Consider the following 22,710-nt stretch of genomic DNA (forward strand, 5'->3'; position numbering starts at 1 on the left):
TGCTGTCTGCCTCTCCTTGGGAGGTAGGTGGCGGATCCTGTCGTCTCTAATTACCCTCCAGCTTGCTTGGAGATCGCATCATGGCTACTCATTTCGAGGAATCCGCCCGGCTAGGAGACCTGGATGCCCGATTGGCGCTATAAGCACTATCATTAAGGGGCGCCAGTGCCCCGGGGGCTCCAGGCCCCTCTCACTTCCGACGTTGTTGTGACAGGTCAATGTCATTACCTTAGTGACGGAGGGGCACCGTGTCGGGATGAGCTGGGGATTTTTTTAGTCAGGGAAGGTGTCGTTGTGGTGTTTGAGGCCCAGGGTCAGGCAGCATCTGGGGGGCGGAGTCACACCGAGCAGTGACAGCCCGTCTGAGCCCTCCAGCAGCTGGCGGGGCCCTCCGAGCACCCCTGCCACCCGGCGCATCTTCCCCCGCCGCAGTGAGCGCATCCGCTCCACTCGGAGCAAACAGCACCATTACACAAACACAACTTTAAGAGAGCAGCTTCCACGGTGAAGTGTTACCATGGCGATGGGCGAGCTTTCCCTGCTCTGAGTGAAGATGAGGCAGGGCGCCAGCGACCTGCGGCTGCATGCCACCAGAGGCTGCCCAGGAATGTGCCCCCAGAAGGACCGGCACCAATGGGTAAGTGGGCCACTGATCTGCCGTCCGCTTGCTTTTCGTTTTCAAATGAGTGTGTTGCTTTTGTGGATGTTTAGTGCTATGAGCCAGCAATGCAGTTTTCAGGGAAGATATGTCTTTACCTTTACACTGGACCGATGGGACAGAGCGTCTGACGTATTGCTTGATTGTTTTGTGGTGTTTTTAGAGCGATGTCTGCATGAATGTTTTTTGCACATGTACAATACCACAGGTGCTTTGAATCCGCCAAAAGGTCTTCGTGGCGCTTTATAGCTAATAACAGAGATCAGCGAGACAAGCTGTCACTGATAAGATCTATGTTTCATCTGCAGGTCACAGGTCAAAGAAGGGCGGGGGTGACGTAGCTCCGATTTTTTCCGAGAGTGGTACCTTGCGTAGCAGTTAGTTGGGTGTTTGTAACAGATGTTATTACAGCGCTACGAACCGGCAACAAGGGACAGAAAGCACTGTATGAATAAACACTGCATCGTTACTATGCAGGCTGTATTGTGTATGTTTACAATGACACGATGTCAAATCGACCTTTGCGTCATTAATTACTTATTAGTGTTCTGGAGAATTATAGTGCCGCCGCTGTATTTTTGAAATATGTTGTTGGTATGCTTATATTGTTAGGTAGTGATTGGAAGTAGTTTAAATGTGTTAAAATAATAATAATAAATAAATAAATAGCTTTTTCGGATTTTGGTGAAGGCAGTGATGTGCAATATCATCCGAGGAAGCAAGGTGTTTATTTTTTATTAAACCCCAGTCAAGGGTGTCTGAACGTATATACACGGTGTTTCCTATTTTTGAAATTAATTTTTGCATTGACTTAATGTGCAGGCATCAAGAGCCCTCAACTCCATCCATCCCTCCGTCCGTCCGTCTGTCCATCCACCTCTAACTCCCTCTCCCACTCACTCCACCCTCCCATTTTAGGTGGCGTTTGTTACTTTTATAGCTCTCGCGCCCCACACCACAGTAATGTCGCCTCAGAGCACTGAGGGGTTAATGTTGGGCCAGGTACCTTTTGGGTGGCGGGGGTATTTAGACTAATCCCCAACTATATCTGGCAGGTGTTAGATTATGAAGGGTGGGTTGGGGCATCAGTTTGCGTGAAGCCATTATGAATAGAGACCAGTAGAGGGGAAGGGAAGATGACCCTTTCCCTTCCGTTTCCCTTTTCTCTTCCTTGTCCCCTTTCCTTTCCCTTCCGTGTCCTTCGTCTTCCTTTCTTGTCCGTTCTTATCCTTCTTCCTTCTCTTTTATAGCGCAGGTTGCATTATTAGTTTCCACATCCATTGTGAATAATTTATATTTCTCCAAATAACTAGCCAGTCCGGCACTTTTGCTACTAAGCACTTTCCAATCTGTAGCCCCCCCCCCCCCCCCCCCCCATCTCATCTTCAATCGCTCTTCTGTGTGATGGGCTCTCGTGAGAGCGCCTGGCTGGGAGTGGTTTATTTCGTTTGTATGGCCGCTCGGGTCGGAAGCTGGTGGTGCAGAGAGGATGGAGTGGGGGGGGGGCGGCCGGGGAGAGCCCCCCCCCTCCTGCCCCACAGCTCAGCAGAGGCTAGGGCAGCTGGTAAACAGCTCGGCGCTCTGCTTTCCAGCAGCAGGGAGCGCCCTGCACCCGCACTGCCCATCGGATAATGACTGACCCTCGATACGCTGTTGGGTACCGGAAGCGGATCTGAGATTATCTGACGCAGTCCTGTAGAGGCGCGCGGTGCTCATATCTGCAGCGGTCCTCGCCCACGGCTGCAGCAGAGGGATGCCTCGACAGGAGGACGAGGCAAAACGGTGTGCTTGACTACCGTCTGCCTAGTGTGAAACACGCACTGCTGTATGCATAACCAACCACCTCAGAGAGATTCCTTAACATTTTACCTGACACGAGACGTCACAGCTGATTGCCCACTGAGCTACCAGGAGGAGTTATCATCTGATGCAGGCATTTTTGGGGTTTGCTCCATAACTCAAAACCACGGCCCAGGAAATATTCCCCCCACCCCTGCAGCATGAAGCGATACTGGACCAGGCTCACAGTTTGTCGCTCATAATGTTTACTGTTCAAATAAATAATGGAATACATTGCGTTAGTCTTGGGGCCACGCTATAAGGACTACCCAGGTCTTTCCTTGTAGACCCTTTTGTGCTCCTTTGTAGGTCTCGCCTTTTAGACAGCGCAATATATCTGATTGCGATAAGACTGAGGGCTGAATTATGAGTCTAGTGGTCCACGGTCCAACAGACTCGCGGGCGTGGCGGTCTTTCGACCACCCTATTACAGTTACGAAGGTCGGACCGCCATTGCTGTGCCGCAGCTGCCAGGGAACCACAGTTCCCTGGTGGTGGTGCGGTGGTGTAAAAGTGGCAACATGCGGCGGTCCCACCACGCATTTTACAAGTTTCCTCTCCGCCCCGGTTTTCATGGCGGTTGCTCCTCCATGAAAACCATGGCAGAAAAGAAACAAAGGGGGGCCTACAGGGTCTGCTTGTGCCTCTGGGCCCTGGGGTGCATGCAGTGGGCCACAAACAACAGCCTCCTCCTACTGCTATGACCTAAAAAAAAGAAATCTCCTGTCCCTCCACTATCTTTTTCAATCAAAATAACAGATTAACATGTTCACTTCTCAATTTCCATATCCACTATACTAATTCACTACTAATCCTTTATGGGTTCCAGAGTAGCATGCTACTCGCCAATGAAGCGCCTCAGAACCCCATCAAGGGGTAGCAAGCGCTATATAAATACAAAGCTCTCTCCCTCTTCTATCCCGCAACCTACCCTTCTCTATCCAAATAAATTAATAACTTATCCACCACTCAAATTACTTCATACTTCACTATACAAATTTTTTCAACACTAATTCTTTATGAGTTCCAGAGTAGCGTCCTACTCGCCAGAAAAGCGCTTCAACATCCATCAGGGGTAACAGGTGCTACATGAATGTAACCCTTTCTTCCCTTTTATCCCTCCGCTACCATTCTCACTCCAAATAACTGACTAATATCCACCACTCAAATTACTTTCATATTTCACCATACTAATTCTGCACTAATCCTTTATGGGTTTCCGGAGTAGTGTGCTTCAAGATTCTATCTTTCCGAATCTAAATCCAAATAACTGACTTACCTATAACTGACTAACTTAACCACCACTTAAAATGTACTTCCATGTTTCACTATACCTATTCAACACTAATCCTCTATGGGCCCGGGAGTAGCGTGCTACTCGCCGAAAAAGCACTTTGATGCCTCGTCTCGGGTAGTAAGTGCTATATAAATGCAATTACAATACAATACATGTGCCCCTCTGTGTGCATTCACCCCAGTCCATGCCGTGCAGGAACTTTTTTGGGCGTTCCCATTGCAGTGCCCATTTTTTGAGGCACGGCCATGGGAACGTAAAAAAAAAGCCAGCCAGACACGAGAAACACTCGTAATCTGGCGGGTGGCCCGACCATGGGTTTGGTGGTGCAGTGGCGGGGTGGACTTGGCACCGCACCGCCAAACTTGTAATCAGGTCCTTAGAGTCTGTCCTTTGCTTACCATTGGTTGACTTTATTGCCACTCTCATTTGCTTACTGATTATTTATTAGCTTTTGTGGGCTTTCCTTCTTCTTTTAATTGTCTCTCCCCTGGAGCACAGTTTCATAACTTCTGTCCTTCCACTGCTTAATTTTCGGGCACTACTTTTTTCTATTTAGTTAATCCTTCAATGAGAGTGCATGTGTTTTCCAGGTATCTCCCTCCTGTACTTCTCTTTTCCCCCCATGTTCTTTGTTGTTCTCTCTCACCCTTGTGCTTCTCCCCAACTCTGTATTCGGCTCACCCTCAGGTCCTTCTGCCTTCCTGTGTTGCTTTCTCACCAGTGCAGTGGCGACTGGTATGTACCGAGGGTGGTGATGCGGGTGGGAGCCCAAAATAAATAAATGAATAAAATAGACTTAACTTCCTGGCTTGCAGTGCAACGTCATCCTCCATCGGGTTTGTCTTTTGGAAGCTCCGGACTCAGGAAACTGCACTACCCAATCCTGGCGCTGCTCTCACAGCATGAGAGAAGCGCCAGGATTGGAGGGAGCGGCCTCACTCCTGCTCTCAAGAGTGCAGGAAACCTACGCTTTCTCTAACCCAGCTATCTAAGACAGCTAGGTTACATAAGTTTAAAATGCGCATGTTTAGCTGGCTATCACAAGAAGGCAGGCCAAAGAGACATACATATTTTATAGTTCACAGCTCCCTGCTGCTGCCAAACGGCAGGACTTGCCCTACCCGTCCTGACACTTATTTGAGGACAGGTTGCTGAAAAATAAAATGGTAATAAACAAACTTTATTACCACTGTATTTTTCAGCTCTGGGGCTTGTGGCATCGATGCTCCTCCGCTCAAATGGAGGAGCCGCCCCTGCACGTTGCTGTCCTTTGCCTGTGTTCTTCTTTTCGTGCTCCGCATTTCTTTCCCATGCTCTGTATTGCTTCCTGCACCCACACATTCTGTGTTGCTTCCCCCCACTTGTGCCCTTCATGTTGCTTCCCACCACCGGTTTTACAAAAATTCTTTAGGTGTACTTTTTTTTTTTTAGATTTACCCATTTAACTCGGATCGGTAAATAAAAAGAATAAGGAGCGCCTGCATACTGTCGTAGCTAAGCGTGAGTGTGGTGCCCATGCCTAGGCATTTTTTCCTCTTCTCCCTAGCCATGCTATGCACAGCATCACTACAAACGATTGGAAAAGCTAGTGCTTGCAGTTGTTGTTTGCTACACTAGTGCCCTTTGGATTGCTGTAATTCCATCTGAAACTTTAATGGAAAATTATGTATAGCAGATATTAAAACATACTGACGTACACAGAACAGCTGGTTCTGTCGGGTAGTGAAACAACTAATTTGTAAATTCTATTTGAAATTACCTCCTCCCTCTGACAGGAATTCACAACATGTTCTGATAATAAATGAAAAGAGAAGCCTGTATAGAACTATTTGTATCTTTATATTTTTCAAAATGCGTTCAAAATAATTCATAAATGACTGTCAATATCATTATAAAAAAGTGCAGCATGTGACAATAGTGAATAGTGCTCATGTGACACACACAATATGTACAATAATGATTTCCAATATAGACAGTTTATACACATATATACAGGTTTAACTTTCAAAAGAGGCCATCCCTTAATACAAATTTACAGATTCCCATTTGCTACTTGTCAATTCTATTGGGTTTCTGAAGTATAGGGGCCAATCGGAAAGATGTCGACGTTTCGACCCTTCGCGTGCCAAGGTGAATGCGGTCGCAGCGGGTCTTTCTCAAGACAGATGTAGCAAGCACAACAGTCCTGGAGTTCGAGTGGTGATGAGTCACCTGGACTGGATAGAGGTCCTTAAATCCGAAATAGTGGTAGAAAATGTCCATATGATACACGGCTGAGCACAGCCGTGTATCATATGGACATTTTCTATTGGAAATCATTATTGTACATATTGCGACAGAACCAATTTTTCTTTTAATCATAATTTACCCAGGTTCTGAGGGACACAGGGTCAACCCCAGTTTTTTAAGAATTTGTACACAGAACAGCAGCATCTTGCATTAGGTTTAGAGTGAGGGTGGCGTTTGCTATTTAAATACAGGCACTAAGAGACCCCCTGTAGCGTTGCTCTCTGTAGGTAGCTCCTTACAGAGTGGAGGACCATTCACATGGGAACCCTGGTTCTTAAGAGACCCGCCCTTGTGGTATAGTCTTCAGTTCCACACCCAGTGGCTGGATCTACTGCAAGGCTAAGAGGTTGTTTTCTCTGCACATTTTCATCCGTCTGGTTCAGTTTTACGGTTAGACCTCTTACAGAATGTTTCTAAATTTGTGGAAGAATGTTATGCCTGGGCGCTGGGTTCTACATTCTAGAGTAGGTTGCTGGTCGTTTAAGGAAATCCTAGGGTTGACTGCACTATCCATGAAAGGACAAGTCATGTCAGTGTCATTAGGTCTGGATGGGTGCTTCTGTGAGCTGTGTTGGTGCAAATACAGCAGCTTGTGGCCATATTTCTTAGAGCACTGCTTCAGAACCCTACCAAGCCGTGGCCAAGGAAGGATTGCATGAGATCATGTGCACCACTTCGGCCATGATTTCTGAACCTTGCACTCCCTTGTGTAGACGGGTATACTTCCGGGTCCTTAGAGCTTTTCAACTGTGTGTAATAGATCTGACTAATCGATCTGGCTTTGAACAAAACACACCACGTAGAAAGGATTTGAGTGGGAGCTCCTTGTCTCCTCCTGAGTCGGGGACCATGCCTCCACCTGAAGGTTCCTCTCCCTGTACTCTCTCCTTTGGAAGAAACTGAAAGGGCCATTCCTGTGCTCCCTGCCATGCTGTGTGACGTTGTATCAGGACAAAGAGCTACCTTGCTGCTTGGTACTTGAGAGGTTCACAGGTGCAACTTCATCACCCTCTGATGGGCGATGGGCCTTGACGCGTAGTGTTACGGCTCTGATAGTCGGCTGCCTATGTGTTTGGGGGTGCCGTGGTCGGTGACTCTAGCTTACCGCTAAGGAAGGCGGCCGATGAGGCTGGGCTTTTTTCTCCCTTCCTAATGCTATCTAGATTCAGAAGTAAAGCAGCAAAACCACTCACAAACAAGTCACTCAACATACTTGCCACCACAATTACAGAATGTCATTCATGTGGGCTGTTCCAATATATGAATGACTGTGACAGGAAACCAATGACTGAAGAGAACCGACCCTTTATTCCACACTAAGTACGCAGTCCAGTTAATCAATACAAAACATGTATGATTCTGTGTGGAGAAGTGTGGCTCAAATGGTTAGAGCGGCAGACCCTGATGCAGAGGTCTGGTCCGGGACCAGGGTTCAATACCCGCCTCGGCGGGTCTTGGGCTCAATTTCCCCGGACCTGATAATTCTTGCCTCGCTGCCTAGTCTAATCATGGGTCCCACTCTGCAACTCTGGGCAATAGCTTGCTTAATCTCCACAACGGCCCCAACAGCGCTGGGATGTCTGGCTTCACCTTGGGGGTGCCCAGGAGTGGACATTTCAAAGGGAAAAAGCCAGGAAGGGTTCCTAAGCGGTAAACGGACAGTGCCGGGACACTTCCGTTGGAGGTGGCTGTGCGCTTTACAAATGCCGGCATTTCATTTCATTTCATTCTTGAACAAACGAATAGCAAAAGGGAGCAAACCCAAATGCCCTCTAAATGAATAAAAACTTTTTTTGCTTCATTACCTGAATTTAGCAGACAGCTAATCCTATCATGCCTAATGTGCTACCTAATAAAAGGACATGTACTAGACAACCAAGAGTGTAGCTTCCATTGGAGAAGTAGGTGCAGTGGCACCAGGGCCCATAGACCTTGAGGAGCCCACTGAACCCTGATTATTGCTGTATTTTATAATTCAGACTGCAAACAGGGGGCCCACTTTCTTCCTTGTCCTAGGGCACATGACACACAGGCTATGCTACTGTAGACAACAAGAAGTTAAGCAGTGTAATCCTTGGATATATTAATCACATACAGAGAGAGAGGAAGGAGGAAGGGTCTGCCTTTGGAGATTGTGTGCAGGGCCAGACAGGCCTTTTGTTCCACCGGGTATTTCCCAGGTGGTTTGGAGCCTTGGAGGCCAGTTTTAAAAGCCCAGGGTTTCTGCTGCTGCCTCTGTCACTTTCCCCAGCTCCCGGAGGATAATTGCAGCAGCCACATGGAGGCTTCAAGAGAGAGAGAAAGAGTGGGAGGGAAGAGGATGATAGAGAAAATGTGACCACACAGGGAGAAGAGAGATGGTAGAGAGAAGGAGAATGGATGGATGGAAAGACAGTGAAAGGGCGAGAAGACAGTGAGTGGTGAACGTTTAAAAAAGGTGGTCTGTATGTACTTATGATGCACTACAATGAAAATGCATGGCCCAATGTTGGAAACCGAATGCTTAAGCACTTGTATTATAATTAAGGTTCCCAGTTTTCTATTTGTACAGATTATTTTTAAAATATACACTCAAAACCATCTTTCTAATGTCACTATTTATTTTTAAATATGGAAAATACAGAAAATAGGTTTCTTTTGACGGATCTTTGATGCTGTGCATCATAACTGTTTAACAAATAGGTGGGCAGACTGTCACACAGGTGAATCAAAAAAGGGATGCGTTTTCCCAGTGACCCTTTAAACAGTTCTGGATGTGCATGTGTGCTAAAGTGCTAATGCCAGTGAATGTGTTGCATATGGATGAAACACTGAATAAGGCTTCATATAGAATTAATATCTTTGAAATGTCTAATTAAAAGCGTGCCTTTACGGGTTAAATAAACGTGGAAATATACAAGTTTTAGGTTTATTTTTTCATAAAACACAAAATAAATCCAGAAATATCCAAACAAAAGAGCAAAAAGTAAATATGGAAAATTGCAGATGGAAATGTCTAAAAAATAAATATCATAAACCCGGGATCATTATTTATAATCTAAGAGAACCAATGGAATTGAAATACAAATGTCACTCTCACATTATACACGATAGTTAAGTTAAACTGGTCTCATTTGGCGGGATCAGCCCCTGTGCAAGGATTTCGGAGTCCAAGGCAAAACGTAATTTCAGTATTCGGGCATAGGACCCGGAACCCCCGGGTTGCTCCCGGCCCACCCCCTTTCGAACCCACAAATCAATACTTGAAGACAAGAGCTTTGGGTAAAATAGGCCTTATTACAAACCATCACACAAACATGACAATCCAAACCAATGCCATTACTAATCTCCATACGATATAGGTTTATCAAACTCAGTCTCTAAACAATATATATTTTATGTTAGTCATACAATCATAATCCATCAGCATAAAAGACAGGAATTAATTTTCATACAGAGAATGTTCTCTATCTCTCCAGCACTAAGGGGCCTTCTGCCTCGTGCCCCCTACCTGAGAATCACACAAGGGGTAACCCACGTGCGTCCTTGAGAGGGGAGCCCCTGTCATCTGGACCTTGTCCGCCGCCCTAGGGGCCCACCCCTCCACCACCAGGCTGCCCAAGGGGCTCGTAGGGTATAACGAGGTGCAGCTACCCCATGCCCTAGATTGTAAGCTGGCACCCTTGCCCCCAGCCGGTGTCTCAATTCTCTCTGGGGTGTGCTTACCATCTCTCCCCCTCAGTGCTGGCCTAGAGAGTATGCAGGAGGACTCCCCTTAACAATGTAAGGCATTTTATGTGGCCTACTTACCGCCACAAGGGCGACCAGGGCCACTGTCCTTCGCCCTCCCCCCCACAAGCTAGCTTTCGAACAACAAATTTCCATCGATCCCCAGGCCCATAGGCATGTCGGGTCCAAATGCACCGGATCTCCAGTCTGAGTCCCAGGTAGGCATGCACACACCCTTACCGAGCCACATATGACCACTACGTGCCATTTCTGGTGTATTCCCGAGCAGGCCCCTGCACCAAGCACAGCCAGGCTATTCTGGCATTCAAGCCCCCGAACCGAACCTTGAAACAGGACTGAGCCTGGGGCCAGTGCTGTAAAGGAAGAGACGACGAGTGCCTGGGCAAGGTGCCCTAAATAGGCCCAACCCTCTCCTCCCCCCCTTCACTGCTGGCTGTGACCGGAAGTGACGTCACACCGTTGCTCCGGAAGGAATTCCTGCTGTTGGTGATATGCTCAATCCTTCGATCGGGAGCCACAAGGGCGTGGCCGGGATCCTGGATCCTTATAGCGGGCTTCCATACAGTACCCGCTTCTCCATTCTGTTTTCTCTGGCAACAACACCTATTTGAGGCCGTTTCTTACAGTCTTTCTGTGGCCATTTATGTTGACGCGATAAGAAGGCTGGCAGCATTGGCCTTATTATAGCACTGGCCCTTTCTGGAGCCCAACAGGGAAACCTGATGCTTTATTAGTATCACACCACAGCTCAATCTTTGTTTAGTGTCCCCATTGCCTATGCCTACAGCCAGGGCCAATTGAATTATGGGATTGTGCAGTCACAGCATTTTTCACATGACAATGAATTGTCCTCATTTGCTGCTTAATCCATCATCTGCTGCATAATCTGCAAATTTTACCCCCCAAAATTGTTTCATCCTCAATCAGATCTAAAGTTACTAAAAACATGGCAAAACATGTTCCTGCGCAATGGAAAGCCCTTGGTAAAGGTTGGTTGGTCATCTTTCATTTGTTGTTTTACTGTATTTGGTTGTTAAATTGGTACTAATAAGGTAGCATCTTTGGCCAGACAATATTACCATGTGCAAAAATACACAAAACAATGACGCCCTACTATCACTAAATTTGCAGCATTAAGCAACATAATTTGCCTTTTCTTACCGCATAATTTAGTCAACTCTGCCACATAATTTGGTCCTCACCTGCTGCATTATTCCAGTAGCCCTGCCTATAGTCCGTGCACAGATTCCAGCCACATCACTTCCCAGACGACAATCTTTGAGTGTCATGTTATTATGCCTGCTATAAATGTAAGTTTATCTTTACTTGGTCTCATTGGCCAGCCTATTGTATCTAATTAATTCTGACAGGCAGATGGAGCGTGTCTTAGATTTGGGCACAGAGTCACTTATTTGGATTTTCTGATGGTAGCATGTGTGTACTTTATTTGGATATCAGGAAAACGCTTTCTTTGGGAAATTGAATTGCGGCCTGGTGTTGACTAAGGTCGACGAGGATAGCCCTTCCCTCCAATACCATTTGTTTCAGTCCTCTGGACATTACAGTTTTACTATTCACATTAAAATGCAAGATTATAAATAACAGATTGCAATGAAAAAAACAGTACTGGATGACCTACTCACAACTGACGTGGTACAATTTGACATCAAGAATTATTTTTCACGCAAAACGGATATGAAGCTCACGGCTGAAGACGTTAGTCTGATATCAGGCAATTTTTTTAGACTGAAACATTCAATTTTCATTTATAATAGTGTCCCCAACCCTCCTACTCATTCTAAAATCTAATTATCAAACGTATAGCTGACAATTTAGAACATTCCGGTTCATTAAACCATGCACAATAGTCAACTCTGACAGATTTCTGAACTTCGGCTGGCAGTAGCTGACCTCCTTTTCTGCGAGTTCTTTAGGGGGTAAAACTTCCCTGTCGGGGGACCAGGGACAATAGCCACACATCTCAGCGAACAAGGCTAGTTGAATAGGCCACCTTGGGGATTTTTAGGTTCACCGAGGTGGAAGAATCCTAGCAAAGGCCGCTCATATGCCCTTGATGGCCAGCTTTTGTTTCTCTCTTTGTCAATGGAATTTGTGGGGGTTGGTGGGAGGAGTGTGGGGCAGCAGGAGAAACTGAAGCTTGAAATGGTTCGTATGTTTTTGGGCATTGGTGGATGTGACGTAGAACTAGGTTAAGCGTGTAATGAGAGTGAGACTCGGGAGGAAACACAATAACAATCCCATATTAAAATGGCTGCCATTTTCTCACTGGTCTCTCTTTTGACTGTTTCAATGCAATCTGAATTGTGTAACAAAAACACATTCACTCTCCTTAAAATGGAGGCACTGTGAGAAACAATCTGCATGGTTTCAGGGGCAGGTTGGAGAGGACCCATAAGACATGCCTACATGCTTGTTTACACAGATGTACTTGGCAAGTCTGGATTGGAAAACGTTGGTGGACTTGGAAATATTGAGCAATTTTTCTCTTTATGTTCTTTAGCCACAGTGTTTTAGTTTGGATTGGGAAAGATTTGGAAGCTTAGATCTTATCAGCCGTCGCCTGGGGGGAATTCCAGAGAAGCCTACCTGTAATAGACCAGTTGGCACATAAAACCTCAAGGTTTAGTAATTCCGCAAATGGAATCTTTTCACACAGATCTATTTCTTAAAGAAAAACTGGCATGCTTTTGTTTGCAAAACAGATTGCAATTAACTCAGATTTTGTGCTTTCAAAATCTGAATTCACGTTCAGGGACCTCTCAAACTGACTGTTATAAAGTCTGGTGTGAGGGTTTCAGGCATGCCTGGCTTTTTACTGCACATTACATGGCATTCTGGGGCATTGCTGTAGTTCTTATGTTTTTTTTACCGGAAAGCACAAACATCTCATAACTAACATGAAACAACTTGAAAACTTTGTATGCGTTTTGAAAATAATAATTATGTTGCAGAAGTATACACCCAGCACCCGAACTGCAAGATTATTTTATTAGATGCATGTATACAGTTTGCAAAGGCAGGTAAAGGACCCCTCTCTTTCATTTGATAACAGCTAAGCTTCATTTTTATACAAAATAGGACAATTATTTGAGGTGCAAATGTAAATTCCCATCCTAGATTAGTTAATGAAGATGACAATGAAAAAAACAAAGTGCGGCTGACCAAGGCTCAGCACCTCAGTTTCTCAAGTGAAAAACTTAATATATTGTCCGTGCAATCACATCTGGAGCATGCCACACTTATACTCCACTAAAGACCAGATAGGAAGATTTACAAGTAGAAGGACGGTGCACCGGGATGAAGTCAAATAGTTCCAAATATGTTCCAAAATATATTCTTTATTTAAATTTTTCAGTTTAAAATTCGGACATCAGTCAACGCGTTTCGTTCCGAATGGAACTTCGTCAGGGCAAGAATGTCTATGTCTTGTTGCACTCAATCAGTGTCCGACAGGGAGTAAATTCCAAAAGCTTTAATTATATATTTACTGTATTCTTTGAAGACCTGGATTCAAAAATCATGTACCAGTTATAACGTCCTACAGACTTCCAAATGGGTCAATTTGTTTGAAGAATAAAAACCAGGTCCTTCAAATTCAAATTCACATTCACTAATCTCTTCAAACTTTAAGAAAATCCGAAGGCCAAGGTAGCGGCCACGAGTCCTCTTGGCGGGTGTGCCTCGTACTGCCCTCTGCGCTCCTTCCTCCTGCCCTAAGAGCAGTCCGTACTCGTTAATGAAGATGAGACAATATTTACTCGCAGAATGTTTAGTTTCGAAGCAAATGCAAAAATTGCCCCCTCCTCGTGTTTTTAACCCCATGATAATTAAGGCCCCAGGAAAGATGCCGTAAACATATTTCCTCCTACTTTCTCCCACAACCCAAAACGAATCTGAATTTACAGTGGCAGCCGGAAGTAAAACCAGCATTGCTTTCCCTTCATCAGGATTCTTGGGCATAAACGTTCCGGCTATCAGATTGGGAGGGATGAGGGGCTTGCACTGGAACCAATGTACAAAACCTAACAGTGATGTCACTTCAGTTGGTAGCCAAATGTTTCTTGACTTACTTATTTAAAGTAAATGTACATGTATCTAAAACAAAGCAAAAGTTTGCCTTAAAAGCAAATTTTCGCTTTCACAACATCCTCATCTCCCATGGTGCTTGGAAAAATAGTATGAACCACCTATGACTCGCAAACTAACAGTAAGTAAATGGTTCCCCATGTACGCAACGTACCAGTTCTTTGGGATCAACAATTTAAGCACGTTTTTCCAGTGGGAGAAATGTACCTGTTCTGTTCCATCATTGTGTGCTCAAAAATAATTTTGCGTCCATAGAGCATGAAATGGTTAAGTGGTTTCATTATAACCACATAGATTACTGTGTTGAAGACGGCATAGAATACAAGGCTACATTTGGATTTTTCAACCAGTAGACCTTTGCCTTTCAAATAGATGGCCCAGTATTTTTAAAGCCCGAGAACTTATCAATTTCTGTATTTTTTATTTTTGGCCTTTTTAGGTCTGGCTTGACAGCACAGCTGCCAAACTTTCAGGAATATTACAAAGAGAGACTTTGGCCCACATGTTGGTGGACTGGAGAACATGTTTTAATTGGGCAGTAGTTTTGTGCTTCCACAGAAAAAGTACTTCTCCTCCACGCAGCTGTGATTTTTTGTTTGTTAATCCAGCTGCATGAGCCATCAGCAGTATGGCTGCCAGGTAAAGGTTCACTAACACACTTAAAGTATCAAGCTTACAATGGGAGGGAGCTCGAACTTTTATGGGCAGGCATGTGGCACTGTTATAGTGTCTTAGATAAGTAAATAATTCACAGTGCATGTTTTTCTCTAGCAGCTGCACAGATACCCTCCATCATTAACTTTAGGCTTCAGTGATGTTGTACAGCAGGGCTAAAGACCACTGGCAAAGCCACAAGGTCCCTAGGTGATATCTATAGAATTTGCCTATGCTTGTTCCACTAGTGTGCTTCCGATCCTCTGTCATTCCAGAAAGGTCTTAAAAAGACTTGCCTATTTAAGTAATTTGGTGTTGTGATCTGGGCATCTTATGTATTTTTGTGTTTAAACTTTTGTTTTACTACGCTTTTCAGCTTTAATAGGATCACTGAGTTTGCGACCTGCCCCATATATCTTTTAAAATCAAATTCGGGTCAAATTGAATTAAATTATGGTTTTTCTCCAATATTTTTGCTTCAAGTTTGTTCCATGTATTTATTTTCCTAGATTTCAAAAGTTTTTTCCAGTTGAACATCTTGCCAATCCAAAACTCATATTATGCCCTCTTATTACAAGAGTGCGCATCCGGCGCTTGCCTCTTGCTCTGTGTTCCTTCTCTTTTCAAATATCTTTTTATTTATCCCACTGCCCATCCTTCAACTCCTTGAGTATGTCCTTCTTTACATTTTTTAGGATTATTTTGTATTGTGAATTGATATTGCATTACTAACATATAGCCCATCCCAGTACACCAAGTGCAAATTTAGGATTTTATAAATATGCATTATTCCAAATTATGCAGTTTAATTTATTATGACCTCTACATCGTGGCTTTTTGCGGCCTGTCTGCTAAAGATAATGATTCTGTGCAATTGTCTGTGTTTCCTACACATTCTCCATCTTTAAGAGTACAGGTTTTTGCAGTGGATTCACGTATTATCGAGTCTGGTAGGCAGCCTCACCTTTAATGTGGCGTCTGTAGCAACTGTGTATGATTGTCCACGGTGCTTATGACAAATGTCAAGATATTTCCTTTCCAAGCAGGATATAGTTATAATTTGGCCATCCTATACACTCTGTAGACACCAAGTTGTCACCATAACTTAAGACAGTATCTTCCACTTAGGTGCTAGAACCTTTGGTCCAAATTCAAGGGTGATTAGGTCTCAGAGGTGAAGCCTCTGGAGTTCTTAATATTCTGAAGCGCTCTAGCTCAAATCTCCTCCTATAAAACTTTGCCTTCATCTCTGAGGCAGCTTAAGTTGTGTCGCATGCTTTACAGAAAACAACAAATATATAAAACACGAATTCCAATCTATAGCTAAAGCTTTGAGTACAAAGTCTTCTCAGGTTGATTGACCGTACCTCCAGTGAGGGCTGTTTCTCTGTCATTGGGGCTATGCTGCTTACTAACGTGAAAGACCACATTTGATGGTTTCTTGTAGGGACTTATTTTATTAGTTGACATAATCTGGTAACCCCATGCTGCTTAGCTGGGGTTGAGCTGGCAGTTGTTAGACTGTGTTGCACAATCCTTACGTAAAAGGGAGAGGAAGACATTCCTGATTTTGCTTGGTGGCTTATTGGCTTTCAAATGCCTGTATGAACTGCAGAAAATACAGAACCCTTCCCCGGTGAGGAATCCTTTGGAAACTGTCTGTGATTTTATCTTTAGTGGGTTTATTGTGAGGGGAGCAGGAATGGGCAGTGTATGTAGATACCAAGAGATTTTGCTTCAAAAGACCTTATGCATATTACATCTGTACCCAGTAGAGAGTTTCAGAAGGGTATTATGTGCCTTTATTTCTCTAGGATGAACGATTTTGTAGCTGTTTTTATTGAATTCTTTGAAGTTGTTGGTCCATATTTTGGTAGGCACGCTTTCACAATGTAACAGAAATCCAGCCAAGCCAGGTCTAGATGTCTAGGGAACCCAAGGTGGTGGCTGGGTTGAAGGAGAGTACATATCTTGTTAAACAAGCTTAGTTTAAAGTTCTACCCTTCTCTTCTGTGCTGAGTGCTGGCCTTGGCGAGAAGGAGGGCCGAGGGTCATCACAAAATGCCAGCTAAGTGACCAATGTCACAGCTTTGAAGCATGCAGTGATAATTAAAATGTTTACGTTTTTGGTAGGATTTAAGCTCTGGAATTATACAGCTCAAATCCATGCAGCCTGACAGTAGTACATGTCTACGTGGTGTCCGGAAAGATGAATAACAAGGCAGCAAACACATTGACTGATAGTGGATAGACTGTCTCTTGTGTTTGTACTTCAGACTGGCAAATTGCTGTGGTGACTAAGGCACTGCTTGTTCTGAAATGATGTAGGTTCTCTGAATCTGAGCATGCCACTGGAATGAGAACAGCATCTGTGTGGGCACTGGGAGGAGGGCAGCATGATTAGCCATGCAATTCCTCCCTTCCGGAGTTTTCATCTCTCATTTCTATTGAAAAAAATGATCTGCTTCTGAGAGTCGGCACAGAGTGGCACAGCCCGCACGACTGATGATGTGTCTGTCCGACCACAATTTTTACTTGTTCCCTCCGTGGCTCTGACTTTGAAAGTGGAACAAAGGGTTTTATTCTCTGGAAGAGCATGGGTGTGTGACTAGTTCAAAGGTGCAGCATAGAATCATGCAGTCAAAATAGAAGAAGCAGGAGACACCACCAGCGGAGACCTGTTCTGTCCATTACTGGACTGATCAGGGTGGTGGCAGCACCTTGCTACATCGTTTGGAAAGGTGAGCAGACTGCGAGAGATTCTCTTCTGCCCACTCGCTCTCCGGAGTATAATTGCAATAGCTTTTTTAAATATTTTACAATCAATTGATATAATAATTGTGTTGTATGTTAAATAATTAATTGTACCGTTTTTAAATCCTTGCGCGCTGCTACCCGGTCTCCCTGTGCCCCGTTCCACCGCGGCTTGTTGGTGCCGATTGCTGTGGAGGGCCAGGTCGGGCGCCATCTTTGGTGAGTCCCGGACCCCTGCTAGACTCGAGTTAGCGGTCCAGCTGGGGGAGGGGCTTGGGCCTTAAATAGTGATGCACTTTAGAACGCGCAGCGGTCTCGCGCAGCGGGCGCGCCGTCTGCGCGCCGAAGGAGCGCCAAAGGAGGGCCCGTCTGTGCCCGTCCGTGCCTCGGACGGGCCCAGGGCCAGCCATTCTGCCCGGTATCTCCCCTGTAGGAGTGTGGCCGGTAGGATCAGCTATTCTCGTAGTGACCTACTGAAACTCAATGCGGCTGCTGGAGAGGGTCTCTGTACACGGGCGGGGCGGGACTGTACCGCCGGGATGTGTATAAACTGTGGTTTTTGGCCCCAGCCTAATCTACCCACACGATCAGGCTGTGGATCAGGCCCTACTGAGATTAAGGCAGGGCTAATTAATGCTAGATCCATGGTTAAACACGCGGCTGACATTTTTGAAACACTCGCCGATGGACAGCTAGAGCTCCTCTTCATCAGGGAGACGTGGCTCACTATCACCTGTGCTCCGATCATGGAACTCGCTGTCCTTAGAGGTTTTAAGGTTGCCAGAGTTGACAGCGTCACTGGTAGAGGTGGCGGGTTAGCAGTAATTTATAGGGAGGGGTGGCTCTTCTCCATTGAGCAGTCCGACGAAATAGCTGATGCAGAAGTACTCCATTTCTCTCTTACGATTAATCCCCATTTCACTCTGGGAGGATCACTGATTTATAGGCCTCCAGGCTATGCTAGCCATTTTATTGATGTGCTGGAGGAGTGTATAGTGCCACGGGCATTGAGCTTTCCGAAATTTCTTCTGGTAGGTGACCTCAATATTCATGTGGATATCTCTGACTCCACTGAGGCCCGCCGCTTGGGGGAAATTTTCGATCTGGCTCAACTTAAACAGTGGGTGGACTCTCCAACCCATGATGGTGGTCACCTTCTGGACCTAGTTTGCTCTAATTTTTCCATCAGAGCACTAAGTTCAGAAAGAGTGACGTGGTCCGATCACAAACTTATCAGGTTCTCCTGGGAGGTGGAGGACGCAGGCAGAACGGCTTACGCCCCTTCCATAAGCCACCCCCAGAAGATCAATCTGGTTGCGTTCGGCCATGCCCTATCTAGAGCCCGCCCGACGCTTACCCTTGAGGTAGGCGAGGCGGTTAGCGGCTTCAATGGGTGGGTGCGGCAGGCGGCGGATGCTTCTACTAAACATAACACCATGTTAAGGCTCCGCCGCACCCCTTCTCAACCATGGTTCTCCCCCGAATTAAGGGTGCTGAAACTGGGGTGTAAAAAGTTGGAGCGAGCATGGAGACACGAGTATAGTTCGGAGTCTAAGGCCGCCTTGCGTACAGCCCAAAAGGACTACTATACCGCCATTAAGACAGCAAAAGGCAGTTACTATGCAGGTAGAATCGCCAGAGCGGAAAATAACAGTAGAGAGATTTTCTCTATTGTTAAAAGCTTTCTATCCCCTGCTGCTGACACACCTACAATTCCTTCCTCCATTCACTGGTGTGAGGAATTGTCTGTCTTTTTCAGTAATAAAATAGCACAGATTCAGAAGGACCTGCTCTCTGCGCTGCCAGAAGCCAGCGCAGCGACAGGTCCCCTCCCTATAATATGTCATGATGGTACACAGCAGTTCACGGAGTTTTCTGAGGCTGCTGAATGCGATATATTGACACTTCTTCAGTCTTTAAAATCTGGCTCACCCTCTGACCCCTGCCATTCTCGGGTACTATCAGAAGTTGCCAGCGTGGTATGCAGTGAGGTTACTCAGATTGTGAATCTCTCTTTATCCTCAGCAACTGTTCCTGCATGCTGGAAACAGGCAAAGCTTCTGCCGCTCTTAAAAAACCAGGGCTGGATGCTGCTGTTCCAGGGAATTACCGTCCTATATCCCTTCTGCCGGCATTGGCAAAAATCTGTGAGAAAGTGGCTTTTCGCCAACTTGAGAACTTTGTTGAGACCTCCAACGCCCTGCATCCAGCTCAATCGGGATTCAGGGCTGCCTACAGCACTGAGACAGCTCTGGTTGAAATGACGGAGGCAATCCGGGAGTGTTTGGACGGTGGCGGCAGAGCGGTCCTGATTCTTCTGGACCTCTCTGCCGCGTTCGACACCGTTCCTTATGAGCTCCTCCTCGCCAGGCTGTCTGCTATTGGCATCAGTGGCTGTGTCCTGGCCTGGCTAACATCATTCCTATTAGATAGGACGCAACAGGTCTGGATGCCGCCCCATGCCTCAGAGCCCAAACCACTTCTCACTGGGGTCCCCCAGGGCTCCACTCTTAGTCCCCTGCTGTTCAATGTCTACATCACTCCCCTGGTTTTCTTGGCGGAACAGTACGGGGCTAAGATAATTGGTTATGCCGATGATACACAATTGTTGTTCACCTGGCCGGACGATCATCTGGATACCACGGCAGTCCAGCTCTGCTTGTCCTCAGTCTTTCGCTGGTTGACCATGGCCCAGCTGAAATGCAATGAGGACAAGTCTGAGGTTCTCTTCTATGGTTCTTTTCCCTCCAGCTTTAAAGATTTGCTATGGCCTCCAAACATTCCCAGCCCTAAGGTGATGGGTGGCCCCGCAAAAAACCTTGGTATATTGTTTGGGGAGGATCTGAGATTTGAAGACCATATAAGGAAACTATCGGGGACATGCTTTGCCACCCTGAGAGCGCTGCGAAGATTCTTCCCACTGCTCCCTAGAGAAGCAAAAGAGACTGTTGCCCGGGCTCTCATTTTATCAAGACTGGATTACGCGAACGCTTTGTTCAGAGGCATTCCTGCTTATCTGGTCAAACGCTTACAGGTTATTCAGAATGCCGCTGTCCGCCTCTTGTTTAATGTTCCGAGGTGGAAGAGCGTTCGCTCCCACATGTGCAGCCTTCATTGGCTGCCTGTGGCACAGCGCATTCTGTTTAAATCCCTAGTGCTCTCCTTTAGAGCAACTCACGATCAAGGGCCAGCCTACCTGAAGAAACGGTTCTCTTTCTATGCCCCTTCACTCACCCTTAGATCGTCCTCCCTGTTTAAAATGACTCTTCCTCGCTTTAAGCGGACCAGATTAGGTGGTCAGTCCATAGCCGTGGTAGCTGCCAGGACATGGAATGCCCTTCCCCTTCACCTACGCTCCATTCAGTGCGTGAGTCAGTTTAAGAAGAGTCTGAAAACTCATCTGTTTTCTGGCGTGGCATAAGCTGGTTCCCTCTCTGTCTTTCTCTGCCTTCATCTACCGCGCCAGGATACTCCCAAGTAATAGAGCGAGCTATAAAATGGTTTATACATACATACATACATTATATATACATACTGCTATTCCCTGGGTTCTATATGATACAAAGCAGATCTTTTGAGGCTGAACAGCTTCAGAACTCATCCTTTGCTTTGTGCAACCAAGTTGACACAGCAGATATGTCCCAGCCCTGCTTCTGAAAAAAATTCCTTCACTCTAACAGCTCAGCACCGGACCTGGATAAAAATTGTGGAGCTATTTGCACTGGAGGGATAAGAAGATTTATCCATCATCTCTATGCTTTTACAAGACCATGCTCTCTTCCTTATTCACAGATGCAATACAATGACTGGTATCATCTGCCATGAACTGTATTCCCACAGAGGGTGCCAATACTTGCAACAATTGTTAATCTCCCTTACCATTAGCCAGATGCATCCCGCTGCCAGGGACAGCTTTGAAAGGTCTACCATGATTCATGATCACAAAGGAATCTCAATTAAGTCAAATTTTATTGAGTTCCCTTAAACCTATAGCAATTTATGAATAGTCTAAAACAAAATCAACTAATCTAACAGTTTACAAAAGGAACAATTTATTACAGATGTGGATTTTTTTCTTTTGGAACAAAAATATTACTCATCACCACCTTTTCTATTAAAATTCATTTAATTATAACATGAACATTATTTAAATAACCATGACCAATATATGTGGGATAAAATGTGATGGTATAATATCTGCTATTCACAGTAATGACAAGCAATTGAAAATATTTTTATTCCATAATTAGGAGGAAAAAAAAAGCCCTCAACGTTTCTCACAATCCATGCTTTGTTTTGAATAATGTTGTTCTGAATCTTATACCCGGTGAGAGGAAATCTAGTGGAACAAGATATATCAACATATATTACTTAGCTAGACTAATAAATCAGCCATCACACTTGCAATAAACTTGATACCATTATATAATATTGTAAGAACATCCAAAGTGTTGAGCAGGAATGGAAGAAGTTTAAATTTCACATGTGGAATTAGTTGAAATGCAGAACAGTTGTACTTCTCTAAGGCTTTAAGTGTTTTCTACTTCATTATATGTCATCTGCGTGTGTGTTTCCTGCCAAAAAGTTTAGAAACGTTTTTTAAATTTGTGAAGTTGGGGTTTGTGAATTTTGACAGCTTTGCTCACCCACAATACTAAGGTGACTGCTTAAAGAAAAAAAATCAGACTGGTCGATCAACCTTTTGGTCTTCAGTATTACCTTAAGGTAGACACTTATTACAAGATTGGAAACAAGTTTTTCTTTTATTCAAATAAGCTTGAAACCATCTTTCCTTGTTAAACATGTACAATTATATTGTAGCCTACATACACAGGCAATGGCAGAGGAGCTTTCCCAAACAAACCTAAAGCTGAAAAGGAGTGACTTAAAGCCCATCTCTGAATATTGTTTAATGTTGATGACATGAGGTGTGGCAGACAAAGAAGATCTCTGTAGCCACACCTTAAATGCAGGGCATCATTTGCAATGCTCATCACTTTTTTGTGGGAAAAGAGGTGTCAACTAATGTTTCCTTCCAAAGTAGACCTTATTGAACACAATTCACACAATTCCCATAATTCGAATCCTGTTTCTACATTGGGAGAAATCCCTCAAATATAAGGATGCAATACCACAGAGTGATTGAACAATAAGATAGGAAGCGTTCCCGCTGTAACTTTTATAAGTTATCGTGTCAGATTAGAGTTGAAATGTGTTGTGAAATATATTTGTAGATACTCTAGTTTCTCATAATTAGAAATGTGTCTTTCTAATTCCACAGTAGACAACTTAGACTCGAGATCAAACCTCCTCCAAGCTGTTCCATCAAGTTAGAGCAGATTCCCACCACAGATGTTTAAAGCAGGGTTCCCACTCCAAGTAC

General features: G+C 44.9%; 1 protein-coding gene across 1 annotated transcript in view; it reads left to right on the top strand.

Annotated features, from left to right (window-relative positions):
- Window positions 1–511: 511 nt before the first annotated feature.
- PLEKHG5 (pleckstrin homology and RhoGEF domain containing G5) overlaps window positions 512–22,710 on the top strand; it is a 565,287-nt gene continuing 543,088 nt past the window's right edge. Inside the window, exon 1 of the mRNA XM_078642616.1 lies at window positions 512–637. Coding sequence (XP_078498742.1) covers window positions 554–637 — 84 coding nt within the window. The 5' untranslated portion in view covers window positions 512–553. The remainder of the gene's footprint in view (window positions 638–22,710) is intronic.

Source organism: Lissotriton helveticus, chromosome 5_1, assembly GCF_964261635.1.
Source record: "Lissotriton helveticus chromosome 5_1, aLisHel1.1, whole genome shotgun sequence".
Lineage (NCBI taxonomy): Eukaryota > Metazoa > Chordata > Amphibia > Caudata > Salamandridae > Lissotriton > Lissotriton helveticus.